Genomic DNA, 12,385 nt, shown 5'->3' on the forward strand with positions numbered 1-12,385 from the left:
TGCCTTTTTCTAATTATTCAATGTGTCTGTGACTGATATATCCTCCCACTGGTAATTTATATTTTAGAAACAGTTTAAGAAAATATTTCCTCATAGAACTAGGAGGAAGTTTGGGGGTTTTGTTTTTTTAATTAGGTAATATTTACAAACAATTAATTACAGATTTATTTGGTGGAATTTGAGTTAATTAAATAATCTGATGTTGTTTCTTCATATAGGAGGACCCAGACTGAAATGTCAGGAACTTCTGATTTATGTTGTGGAAATTATAAGAGATCCAATAAGTTGTGCTGCTTATGGTTCTGACTGTAGTAGTATACTCCTGAAGGATATCCTATCAGTAAGAAAATACTGGTGTGAGATATCCCAGCAGCAATGGTCAGGTAACAGTTTTGAACTTACTTAGAAATGTGTTTCCTTTTGTAGAAGCATGTTTTAGATGCATTTTAATTTGTTTGATGCCCTGTTGTGTGAGGTAGTGCACAAAATATGGAGTAAAGCAGTGTCAGCCTTTAAGGGCTTACACTTAAAGTAAACAAAGCAGTAAAGTTTAGGAATTAATTTTTTTTTTTTCTGTGTACTGTTTGTCTTTTCTTGCTGAAACATGAGCACTTCTGTACAGTCAGCTCATGTATGCATGGTCTGCACAGGTCACTGGGAGAGAGCACAGGCGTGGAGAGCCAGTGGGTTGCTGTGTGGTGGTTTCTTTAGGAACATGGAAGTTAGCTGAGTCTGTGGATGGGCAAAACTGGGAAGTGTGGCCGAAGTGTGGACATTAGATTGTAAGGAGCACAGTGGAATTTAGTTACTGAGGTGAGGCAGGGCTGAAGGCCGTAAATCTAGAGCAAGTCAAACTTTAATCCAGTAAGTGGAACAAGTTGTTTTTATTAAAGGAGGGGTATATAATCTTTGTAAAGGTTACTATAACCTTTTCTAGTGATTCCACCTTAATGCTTGCTTATAACTCTTGGGGTACATCAGAGAAGTCAGCTTTTTTATTTATAAAATCAGGGATCTGTTGCCATTGAAAGTAAGAACATGGATTCCAGCTGTTGACCTCAGAGTGGTGGTCTCTGTATCTTTAATGCAATATTTTGTGTCAATATTTTTTAATGTAATTTTCTGTAATATGTATGTTTATACTTATCTGCATTCTTTTTTAATACATTTGCAGAGTTGCTGACCCGGTATGGCCATTTATACCTCAAACCTTCTGGAAGCATTAATAGAGTATTAGTGGCTAGGATAATTCACACACTTACAAGAGGGTACTGCTTCCAAACTGATGGGTTGTGTTCTGACATGCTTGTCTTCTTTTCAAAAGCAATGCAGTCTGCAAGGTACGTTGCAAGTGCTCCTTTTGTATGCAAGAAAATAACTTATATTAAGTACTTGGGATTAGACTTGAGTAATAATAGGTAATACTTCTTCAGATATATTTTCTTCTGTCTTTGAATGTCAATTAAGGAACTTCTCTAAAATACGAATGGCTTCTACATTTATTAAGCAAATACTGTTCTGAATGTTGTTACTTGCTAGAATTTGCATTTAAACAATACTTATGAAAATAAATAAGATTATTTCTCTTGGAAGTTTGAGTGTTAGGTTTGTGTTACAGGCAGGAGAAGAATACTGCAGGCCTGGATCATATTGTTGGAGCAATGAATATCTTCTGCAACAAGTTCGCTGACAACTGTCGCATACAGATTTGCAAAGTAGGGGAAGAAATTTTGCCTACAGTGCTTTACATATGGACTCAGTATAGACCAAAGGATTCCCTGAAAGAATCAATAATTGAGTTATTTCGTCTCCAAGTTCATATTCATCATCCAAAGGGTGCAAAAACTCAGGGAAGAGGTACAATGAAAAGCTTAATTTTTTTTTTTTTTGCTGCATGTGGTTGTTTAAATTATTATGCCAACTCTGAATTTTGATGCTGAGTCTTGGAAACATTAATGGTAGTGATGATTATTTGTCAGTAGTTTTATGCTATGGGTTAATACTGAGTGAAAGTGAAAAGGAGTTTTCAAATTGTATCCACTAAGACCATATTAATTGTGTTAAGTCCTTTAAAGGTTGAGGCATCTTTTAATGAAAAGGCAGTTTTAATTGCTAAGTGAAAATACTAAGTCTTTGGGGATAGGAAATAATAATTTAGATTGCGTTTGTGTTGGTGTCTTACCAGATCTATTTAAACCCAGAAATTACTACGGTTAATTGAGTCTGACTTACGCTATAAAACTGGTCAGAGAATATAACTCAGTAATTATGTTTGTTGTGGTCTATTTTAAGTCTAGCGTAGTTTTTTTATGCTTTGTACAAATCTATCCATTACCTTTAACTGTATTCTTTCCAGTTAGATGAGGACTTGTTTATTAGAAACTTAATTCCTACCTTAATTATTTCTGTATGCTGATTAAGTTCTCTCTTAAACTTTTCCTCTTTTTACTTTATTCATTCTAAAGTGTAGGATTTGCTTTTCAAGCCTGCACTTGGTGAGCTTTGTTTGCCTTACTCAGATTTTGCCTGTATTTTGCATTGTCTAGGTAGGTTTATGTATTGTATCGAGTGGGTGATACATGCTATCTTTTAATTGTTTTTGCATGTACAGGTGCATATGACTTAACAAAGTGGCAAAGCATCTTACACAACCTCTATGATCTGCTGGTGAATGAAATAAATATCATCAGTAGCAGAGGGAAGTATTCTTCAGGCTCTCGTAATATTGCTGTAAAGGAAAATTTAATTGAGTTAATGGCTGATATTTGTCATCAGGTAACATTTTTATTTGAATACGTGATTGACTATACTGAGCTGTATGCTTTGCTGAAGTATTCATAACTTTTGTCTGTGATGTGTTGTGTTTTGTTAATTTTGTGCAGTTTATAAATGTTATACTGTACTTCACTTGTGTTTCTTGTTGGCCTGTAAGTATTTCAGTTTACTTGTAAATACTGCTGCTTTTTTTTCCTTAATTTGCATACTTTTTAATTTCTCTTTATGAAAGGTTTTCACAGAGGATACCAAAGTCCTGGAAATTACCCAGTCATATGCTGTGTCACAAAGAGAGCCCAGTGAGGACACGGCGCCAAACAAGCGCAGGAGGATTGAGCTTGGCTGGGGGGTCATTCGAGACAACATGCAGAGATCCCAGAAGGATTCTGATGTCATACCTTGGTAATAACATCTTTACATGAAAAAAGTATCACTCCAGACATCTTTTTACATTTAATGTTCTCCTGAATATGTTGTGCGTTTAAGTTGGGTGTCTGGACATGCTGTGATTATGTATCTAAGCAGTGAACTTAGAATGTCAGAGCATTTGGAAAGTTGCTCTAAGCTGGCTGTGTCATGGTACAGTAACCATTAAGAGTTTGGCCATTTTGGTCTAGTTCACAGAGTTTTCTGTAATACCTGTTCTGAAAACTGTTCCAAGGCCTGGCTTCTTACCTTGGACCTTGACTGAATGATATTTTGTTTGCCATGAGGGAGCTCTGAACTGTAAGAAACTGTTAGTGATAGTGAGGCTAGGTGAGCAGTCTTTTCAAGTGAAAATGGTAGAAGTACTGAATCTTTAACTTTTGATAGTAAACAAATCAGCTCAAAACTGGAAATTATAAATGAGAAATTGCATTTGAAGAAGGTTTTGTTTGTTTACTGCTGAAAATGCAAATTTCTGTATGTTTGGTATTAATTGCTTCACTTTGTGTTTTCAAGGTTACAGATTACAAGTCAGCTAATATCCAAGTATCCCATGAGTATTCCTAGCAGTGAGCTGCCTGCCTTACTCAATGTCCTTCACCAGTTACTGCCTCAGCAGCGCCGAGGAGAAAGGACCCCCTACGTGCTGAAGTGTCTCACAGAGGTGGCTTTGTGTCAAAACCAGAAAGCTGATTTGAAAAGCACCCACAAGTTGGAGCTCCAGAGAACCTGGGCAAAGATCTGGACTCTGACCATTCGCAGCGTTAGTCTTCAGCAAATTGAAGTGGAGAGCTTTGGGCTGCTTGGAGCTATGATTCAAGGGAACCTTGTTGTAACAGATAAAGAGCTCTGGAAGATATTTTCAGGACCTGCATGCAAACCTTCAAGGTAAAATGGAATCAAGGATAGTGTCTTGTGTCTGATTCACATTCCTCTTTGCTGTGTTACTCAATATTATTGTTGTTGTGACTGTAGTTCTGCTTAAGAACTGCACACATTTGTGTTCTAAGCAGTTGAAATTATCATAAATATGTAAAAAGACTGAAAGCAGAGGCTGAAGAGGCAATCATCTTCACATTTAGAATATACTAAAATTTTAAATGGACAAAAAATTTAAAGATCTGACAGACATATGTTGATTTTTTTGAAGTTAAGAAGCATGTTTTCTTCTGTATTTTTATTCTGAAATAAGTACTCTGACTTAGTCTTTTAGATAGGTAGGAAATCATGGTCTGTAATAGCCAAGAGAAATGAAAATGCAAAGATTTTAATGAAGGAGTTGACCAGTGTGCATGCTTTTTAACTTGCTTATGTACTTGATGCTTCCTGTGCATGCAGAAATACTCACTTTGCTTTAGAGTGCTAATCAACAAATACCACATGGTTTCTCACAGATCCCCTGTTCCATTTTTGCTGCAGTTCTGCTGTATGCTGTTTATCATTAGTGATGTCTACCTATTCAGTGCCAGAAAATTTGGACATAGGAATGGAACACAACAGTTCTGAAAAAAATCTGGGTTCTGTGTTAAGGGAGGCAATAATGAAATGGCTTCTGTCCAGCTGCTTGGAGGAAGAAATAGAAGAATGTGCAGAGTTGCCTCCTGTGCTCCTCAGGTAAAGTTTTTGTGGCATAATTTTACATGTAAGCTCACCCTGTAACACAAAAAATTTTGCAGAGAAAAATGCATTATATTAATGCAGAATTCCGTTATATTAAAGCTTAGGCAGAATATATAAGGTTTTTCAGCTTCCTGTAGAATGTCATTCTGAGGATATAATTTGGTTATCTGTCCATATCATGGCAGATATGTGACCTATGCAATAGAAATCTTCAGTGGAAACTTAAATTTCATTGAAGGTACCCTGTTAATCTGGTCAGTGTTTTGTGTGCTTCACAAATCCCAAGAGCTTGTCTGATTGCAAGAAAATCTGAAAACATTTTCTTTATTACAGTGATTTTCCTCATCTTGTATTACAAAAAATTCTTGTGAGCCTTACAATGAAGAACTGCAGAGCCTCCATGGTCTTTTTCCAAAATGATGCTAAATGGTATGTTTTTAAATTAATCATTGCAGGTACTTAAGCTAGGAATGCTGCTGCATCTCTCATCAATGCTTTGGACTATATCCAGTTTCCTCTTAATAAGACTAAAATGTGTGTAACTTGTTCTGAGGCAATATAAGACTTGCCTACTAGAAGTTAAAAATACTAGTTTCAGGGGCTTTGTGGATGTCTGCTTCAGCTGAGGTCAGGGACCCTGACACAAAGCAGATGCTGCTCCATAATTGCAGGAGAAGGCATGATCTGTGTGCAGGCTTCATGTTTCCTTACAGTTCAGTTAGAGCTGGAATGGTATTGTCCATTCCACAGTGAAAGTCATGTCAGAAGTGGCTTGGTCAACCAGGGTTCAGAAATACAAAAATATTAAAATATTTTATTTTGCTTTTGTATATTTCCTGTATTTAAATAATAGTATTTAAGACTTTTAAGTTATATACTGGCTGCTGAAGTAAAAACTGTGTCTCTTCTTCAAGTGAACAACATGTGCAAGTGAAAGAAGAAAATAATTTTTCTGATGTTGAAGAGCTGTACCTGCAGACTACATTTGATGAAATGGATATTTTCACTAACTTTGGAGTAAATGTTACAGATAAAAATGTGACTGGTTCAAGACTTGTCATCAACCAAAATCTTAGGGAAACACTGGAGAACTGCCTTTTAGTAATGTCAGAAAAGCTTTTAAGCAGTTGTGGTCCTAAGGTAAGTTAGAAATTGTTGTTACATCCTTACATTTGTGCTCCCAAACAATCTATTTCCAAGGCAAAGTGTGTGGAGTCTGTATTTTGTGGTGATGGTATTGATAGTTGCTGGTATTGATACTGTGTATTTGATTTAGTCTAAGGTTGTTGCTGCTGAGCACCTTGTCCGATGTGTCAGTCTCTTGGCTGGCGTTCTGGGCTGCTATTGCTACACTGGCATTTTCAAAGAGGAGGATGCCTGTAAGTCAGAGTTGTTCCAGAAAGCTAAGGTAAGCAGTAATGCATTTGGGACCTATTAAAAATTAAATAAAGCATTGAATATTGACTGCTTCATAAAATTCTGTTTGTATTGGCACATTTTCAGAGCACAGGTGTCTCCTCAGAAAAAGGCAGCTTAGAGAGGTTTAAATAAGTTTCTGCCGCTGAAAGAGAGGAGTCACTGAAATTCTGTCAGTACACCAGCTCCTGAGCTTTGCAGTGGAGATTATTCTAAATATTGATACATTTCTGAGTTACAACTTTCCAAAAAATGGAAGTCATGGACATGTAGACAAAGGACCAATTGTAGGAGAGCAAGTCCTTTTATTTGTAGGTCTTTTATTCAGGAATTTACGATAATTTGATGGTTCAAACCAGTATGAAGACCGCTATCGCTATTATTTTTATTGTTAACACTATCTGAGGTGGCTCCTGGCTTAAATACAGAAACCCAAAACTTACACTGTATGGAGATGTGCTGTATTTTTCTTTTGTGATGAAAATATTAATGTTTCAAACATGCCTAAACCACGTTTTTGTCGCTACTTGAGCAAAATGAGCACAACAAAAATCACAGGAAAAAAAAGTGGGTTCATTGATGCACACTATGAATATCAAAGCTGTATGAATGAGAATGTATGAATGAGAACCCTTTCCTTTTGTGATAATGTGTGTACTGTGTAGGTGCCAGTGTATAAGGGCATTTCACTGGGGTTTTCTAACCATGTTGTATTTTTGCTAGTCTCTCATTCATTATGCTGGAGAAAGCATTTCCCAGTCTAAAAACAAACTAAATGAAGATACCCAGATCAACACTCTGAGGACCTTGATAATGCAGTGTACAAAATGTTTGTGCAATTGTACCAAGGTAAAGTTTATAAAGGACTTAAAATTTCTTTCTTTATTAATGAGATCAGGAAATTGAGTATATCATACCTTTAATTCCTGCAAATAATTAATTAGGCTATCTATACCTCTTGCTTCCTTACAGAACAGTGCTAATAAGATGCTGTCTAATATATTCCTGCGTTTGTTAACATCAAAATTTATGAACGATCTGATAGACATTTGCCAGAATCTGGTAAGTACATTCTGTCTGTTTCTGAATGCAGTGCTCTTCTGTGAGGGGATTGTTTTTACAGCACAGTAATCTGGAGGCAAATCAAACAAGGTTCATATTACTGAAAAAAATAAAATTGAAATACATGAGTTTTATAGAAAATTCTAAACAGAAACATTTCTGTTTAGCATTTGAACACATGCTTAGGGTAAAAAGAAGAGCAGATGGATAACATTTGATCAAGGTGAACATTCCAGCTCACATTAAAAAACAAATTTATGCTGTTTTTCATGTTTTTAATACTTTCTTGCAGTAGAGGTGTATACAGAAGAATTCCATACCACTAGATGGTTAACGTTAACGCACTTGTAAAGGAGCAGGGTTTTTTGTGTTTATCATGTATTAAATCTTACTGTAAATTACTCCTTTCCCACTGGGAAAAGTGGAAGTGTACACATCATTGCACAATACTTAAAATTTCTCTTTGGCACATGGTTTTGTGGTCAGGTCTAGGTAGGCAAATTCCTGCTTTTCAGATGAGGAAGAGCTGGGGGTTTTGCCATGTGTTAACTTGCCATCTGGTAGGGAAAGTAGTAATTAATTTGCCTTCAGAAAGTCACATGCCTCCTTTTCATTTCTTTCTAATTATGAAGTATGGTGAGAAGTTGGTGAGTCTTACAGAGAGAACTGTTTTTTTAAAAACTAACACTGTCCCTTGGCAGAATCTAAAATGCAGAGATGAGTATCTATCTGAGGAGGCTTCTATCCTAAAGAGAATAGTTCAGACAGTGTATAGAAAACAGATTTATCACAAAGGATGTAATTAATCAATTCTGTGTCACTCTTACTGTCTTCACCTGCTCTAGTTCACTGGAAAACTGCAGTGTCTCTCCTTGTGCTATGTCTGTGGTGTTTCTTCTGTCCCTAAAAAGCAACTGTAAAAGGCTGTGGTGTTTTTGTCAGATGACAGTTACTGGAAAGCCAAGTGTACTGGGAGAAGTGGATCTCAGGAATGATCCTGAGGAGAGTATTATGGAAGTAGATAACCAGGCATCTGATGGTTTGTTTGATGATCATTCAATGACTGACATCAGTGATACAAATGAATCTGGTGACATGCAAGCTGTAACGGGCAAGTATTTTCTACCTCCAAACTACTTCCAAAAGCTTGTTTTTGCAGATATCTCTTTGCTTGAAACTTACAAAGGTTCAAAATTATGCTGCATTATTAGTAGTTGAAGCAGGTAGTGGTACACCTAGGTACTTTCTAAGCAGTTATAATTTTCATCAATGCTTTAAAGACGTTAATGAAGTGTTCGCGCTCATTTAGAAGGAGTAATTTATTTTTAATTTTATAAATCAAATAAGGCAAGAGGAAACACTAAGTTTTTCAGAGTCAGACAGAAGTTTTGGCATAGAAAAGACTAGAAAACGTGTCTATAAAATGCTTGTCTCATTAGATTGTGCTTCTTTATCTTAAAAATAGTCCTATTTAACTTTTCTCCTTCTCCTGATCGATAATTGTTGACACTATATCTGGACCTTCAGAGGGACAGGAGCATAAATCTGTCTGTTTATTCCTGTTAGGAGCTACAAGTACTGATGTTACCTTTTGTTTTAAATTCTTACTTAAAATGCCCTAGCTGCTCAATAACAAATGAACACAAAGGTTGCTTGTACTCTGTCTTTTTTGAGAATTTATATTAGTTTTGCAAAGACTTAAAATGTTACCACCTCTTCTATTGCCTTTGGAGAAGGATTTCTTACATGAAAATCTTACTTCCAGGTGCTTTGAGCCCGTTAGCTGAAGAGCAGTTGGCAAAGCAGGATTTACTTCTCCTCGAAATTGTGAGGTTCTTATGTATTTGTGTAACCACGGTCCGGGTTCAGACACTGAGCTTCCGCGCCTGCGATATTCGGAGGAGGCTGTTAATGCTGACTGAAGGCAGTGTCTTTGACAGCACCAAGCCACTGCATCTGCACATGGTGAGTCTCAGGGGTTTTTACAGCAGACCCACTTCTGTAATTGTACTGTTACTAAATTTGCATAGTCTTCTCGATTGCACATTGTCTTTCTCCTGTCATCAGTCCCCTGGGAAGACTTAAAATGGCTCCATTTGGTGGTTTTGAAGTGTGTTGAAGTCAGGAAAACAGCAGTTCAAATTTGTAAGCCAGAAAACGAAGAGTTGAGAAAAAGATATATCTTGCCTTTATAACTAATTATTTGTTAAAGAACTAGAAATAGTCTCTGCAGTAGAATAATATCTTGGCTTAGTTTACAAAGGCACATTTTTTTTTTACTGCCAGAACTAAAAGTTTGATGATCTGTATTGCTGTGTAACAGTGTTTGCATGAAAAGATGACCAGTCAAGCATGCAGTTGCTGATGATAGGTGTCTTCCTGCATGGTTTTGCGTAAGACTTAACAAAAAAGTTCCTAATTTTTCTTTTTGACTACTTATTCTTCCAAGTACTGTTCATCATTTTAGTTTTGTTTGGGCTTTTTATTCCATTCGAGTTTTTTATTCTACAGTACTTGATCCTGTTGAAGGAGCTCCCTACTGAAGAACACCTCTTGCCTGCAGTCGATGTTGAGATGCTTCTTAAGCCTCTTTCGTAAGAAGGAAACTGTTCAGCATGTTTTACATCTATTTCAGGGGATTTGGTGGCTTTTTCAACATATTTTTTCTTTTTTTCTTTACAGTCCTGTGTGTTCTTTGTATCGTCGAGATCAAGAAGTTTGTAAAGTAATCCTAAATAATTTGCTCCCTGTAGCAGCAGGGTTGGCCCAGTTCAAAGAACCCGCTGAAGAGGCAGGGAATGCCAAAGGACAGTTTTTGACAGTTGTTGGAGCCTTCTGGTATGTTACTTAATGTCACAGACATCTTTTGTGAAAAATCTTTTCTTGGAATTTTTCTCCCTTCTGAGAAGCTGTGGCCTCAGCAGCAAAGTGTAAACAATGGTTATCTGCTGCTGTGGAATGCAACAGGTGGATCCATGATTGGTCTCCTGTGGATGTTTGGATTTACTGACCACTCACAGCAGAGCTGCTCTCACTCTCTGCTAAAAGACAGATCTTTGTTATTCATTCTTTTCTATTCCTAGCTTAGCTAGCCTTCTGAGAACTTTTCCTTCTATTTCTTTTAGTATAGTTATAATGTAATATATATAGATCATAAAATAATAAATCAAGCCTTCTGAACATGAAGTCAACATTCTCGCCTCTCTCTTCACCTCAAAACCCTTGTGACCACCGTCACAACTTGGTGCAGGAGTCTGTTGGACATAAAATTTTTTGACTTTTAGTTTTTATCTTTGCTATCAGTAAAAAGACTGTAGTGCTGTCTGTGTCTTGCTTGGGTTTTTTTTTTTTTTGTCTTGTTTTTGTGTACTGTGGAATCTTTAAGCAGCATTTAACTTCTCAGATTTTCTGTGTCATGCTATATTTGTAGCAAAAAATTAATCCTTAAGATGGTACCAGAATAATAAACACGACACTGCTGTATATAAACAAGGACTGATTCTATGCTGAATTGTATCAGTAATCATGACAAGAGCTGAACTTCGGCAACCCAAAAAGAATACTGTCTGCAATTACCAATAAAAATGTCAAATCCTCCCAGACATGCCCATGGAGCACAAAAGAGTCAGCTGTGAGCAGCAGAAACTATCTTGCTGGACTGTTTCTCAAAATCGTGGACAACTTTTTCTGTTAATTGAGTATTCCTTGTTTTAGGCATTTATCTCAAGGAGGGAAGTGCACGGCATCAGTAAGAGTGGCCCTTTTAAATTGCATGAAAACCCTGCTTGAGGTAATCCCAGATTTTCTGACATTCATTAGCATACTAAATATTTATTTAAGATGTACTTAAAAACATCTTATCTTTTGCATATTGCAGTGTATCTTCTGTACAATTTGAATCACAATATTAATTTTCTTCAGGTTGATCCTCATTGCAAGTGGGCAATCCTTGATGTGAAAAATGAAGATCTCCCTGTGAGTGATGCTTTCCCACATTTCCTTGCAGACAGTCACCATAAAGTTCGAATTCTTGCTGCAAAGTCAATTAACAGGTGATAATATAGATATTGTTTCTGTTTGGAGGAATAATGCTTAATTTCACTTAACTGGATGTCACTTCTGCTACTGCATAGCTGCACTTTTCAATACCTCTTGAACTGCAGTCTTGTCAGAATATAAAAGCCTGTCAAATTTTGTTGAAGTGTTCCAACTTTGCATTTCAATTATTCTGTGATGTGAGAGATCGATATAGAAAGAGAAACTGCTCTATAAGAAAATAAATAAAAATCTATATAAGGCAATTGAGACAAAAATACTTATATTCAGAAAATCAGAATCTTACTGGTATGCACAACATACAGTAATTTTGTAGTGTTATGCTTATAATTATTGTTCTTTTTTTTAAAAGTTTGTTTCAAGATGTGAAACAGAGAGATTCTTCTGGAATGTCAAGACCTCTTCCCCTGAAGCTTCAGCAAAAGGCTTTTGAGAATGCATACCTCAGAGTTCAGGAAGGAATGAGCAATCTGGTATACCAACATCTAGTCATTAGTTTTTGCCTAGTTTGGATGTTTTGAATAAAATTACCTTTAACATCATCATGTTTAGTTTTCTGAAAATACTAATTCTTCTGGACTCCTCGTAATCTGAGCTCATGAAACAAAGTGATAGTCAGTTCATATCCAGTCGCTCACAGTTTTGCTCACATTAGAAGTTTGTAAATTTGTAAACTGTGTGTTTTAAACTTCTCTTCTTTATCATACTATTTGTTGGCAGGTTCAGTGCTGTAACACTTAGGAATTGCAGAAAAATGTAGCCCAAATAATCTAGAAAACATATAAAAAATGAGTAAGGAGCAGTGTAAATTAAATAATGTGCTTACACAGTATAAAACCAGATTTGTAAATTTCAGAAAGATCATGTTTCCAGTGGTATGAAGAGCACCAAACTGAGATTTGCTTCAAAATTTGAGCTATTCAGAAGCAGCTTGAAGTGAAGGAAAAGTTACACTTTGGTGCAGTGACTGGAAATACAAGTGTGATGCAGTAGTGTAGAATTTCTTAATTTTTCTTTTAGTGTCTTTCAG

At 36.3% G+C, this 12,385-nt stretch overlaps 1 protein-coding gene across 1 annotated transcript in view; it reads left to right on the forward strand.

Moving 5' to 3' along the window:
• Positions 1-12,385, forward strand: part of ATM (ATM serine/threonine kinase) — a 55,521-nt gene that overhangs the window by 1,898 nt on the left and 41,238 nt on the right. The window contains exons 4-22 of the mRNA XM_054271888.1: positions 219-383; positions 1,175-1,340; positions 1,619-1,857; positions 2,612-2,775; positions 3,008-3,177; positions 3,718-4,089; positions 4,621-4,815; positions 5,155-5,250; positions 5,736-5,961; positions 6,098-6,229; positions 6,961-7,086; positions 7,210-7,299; positions 8,242-8,410; positions 9,065-9,264; positions 9,811-9,893; positions 9,982-10,137; positions 11,014-11,089; positions 11,221-11,351; positions 11,708-11,828. Of these exons, the coding sequence (XP_054127863.1) occupies positions 219-383; positions 1,175-1,340; positions 1,619-1,857; positions 2,612-2,775; positions 3,008-3,177; positions 3,718-4,089; positions 4,621-4,815; positions 5,155-5,250; positions 5,736-5,961; positions 6,098-6,229; positions 6,961-7,086; positions 7,210-7,299; positions 8,242-8,410; positions 9,065-9,264; positions 9,811-9,893; positions 9,982-10,137; positions 11,014-11,089; positions 11,221-11,351; positions 11,708-11,828 (3,077 nt within the window). The remainder of the gene's footprint in view (positions 1-218; positions 384-1,174; positions 1,341-1,618; positions 1,858-2,611; positions 2,776-3,007; positions 3,178-3,717; positions 4,090-4,620; positions 4,816-5,154; positions 5,251-5,735; positions 5,962-6,097; positions 6,230-6,960; positions 7,087-7,209; positions 7,300-8,241; positions 8,411-9,064; positions 9,265-9,810; positions 9,894-9,981; positions 10,138-11,013; positions 11,090-11,220; positions 11,352-11,707; positions 11,829-12,385) is intronic.

The sequence above is a fragment of the Melozone crissalis genome, unplaced genomic scaffold, assembly GCF_028551555.1.
Source record: "Melozone crissalis strain CALT ecotype California unplaced genomic scaffold, PUWL_Pcris_2 ptg000013l_1, whole genome shotgun sequence".
NCBI lineage: Eukaryota > Metazoa > Chordata > Aves > Passeriformes > Passerellidae > Melozone > Melozone crissalis.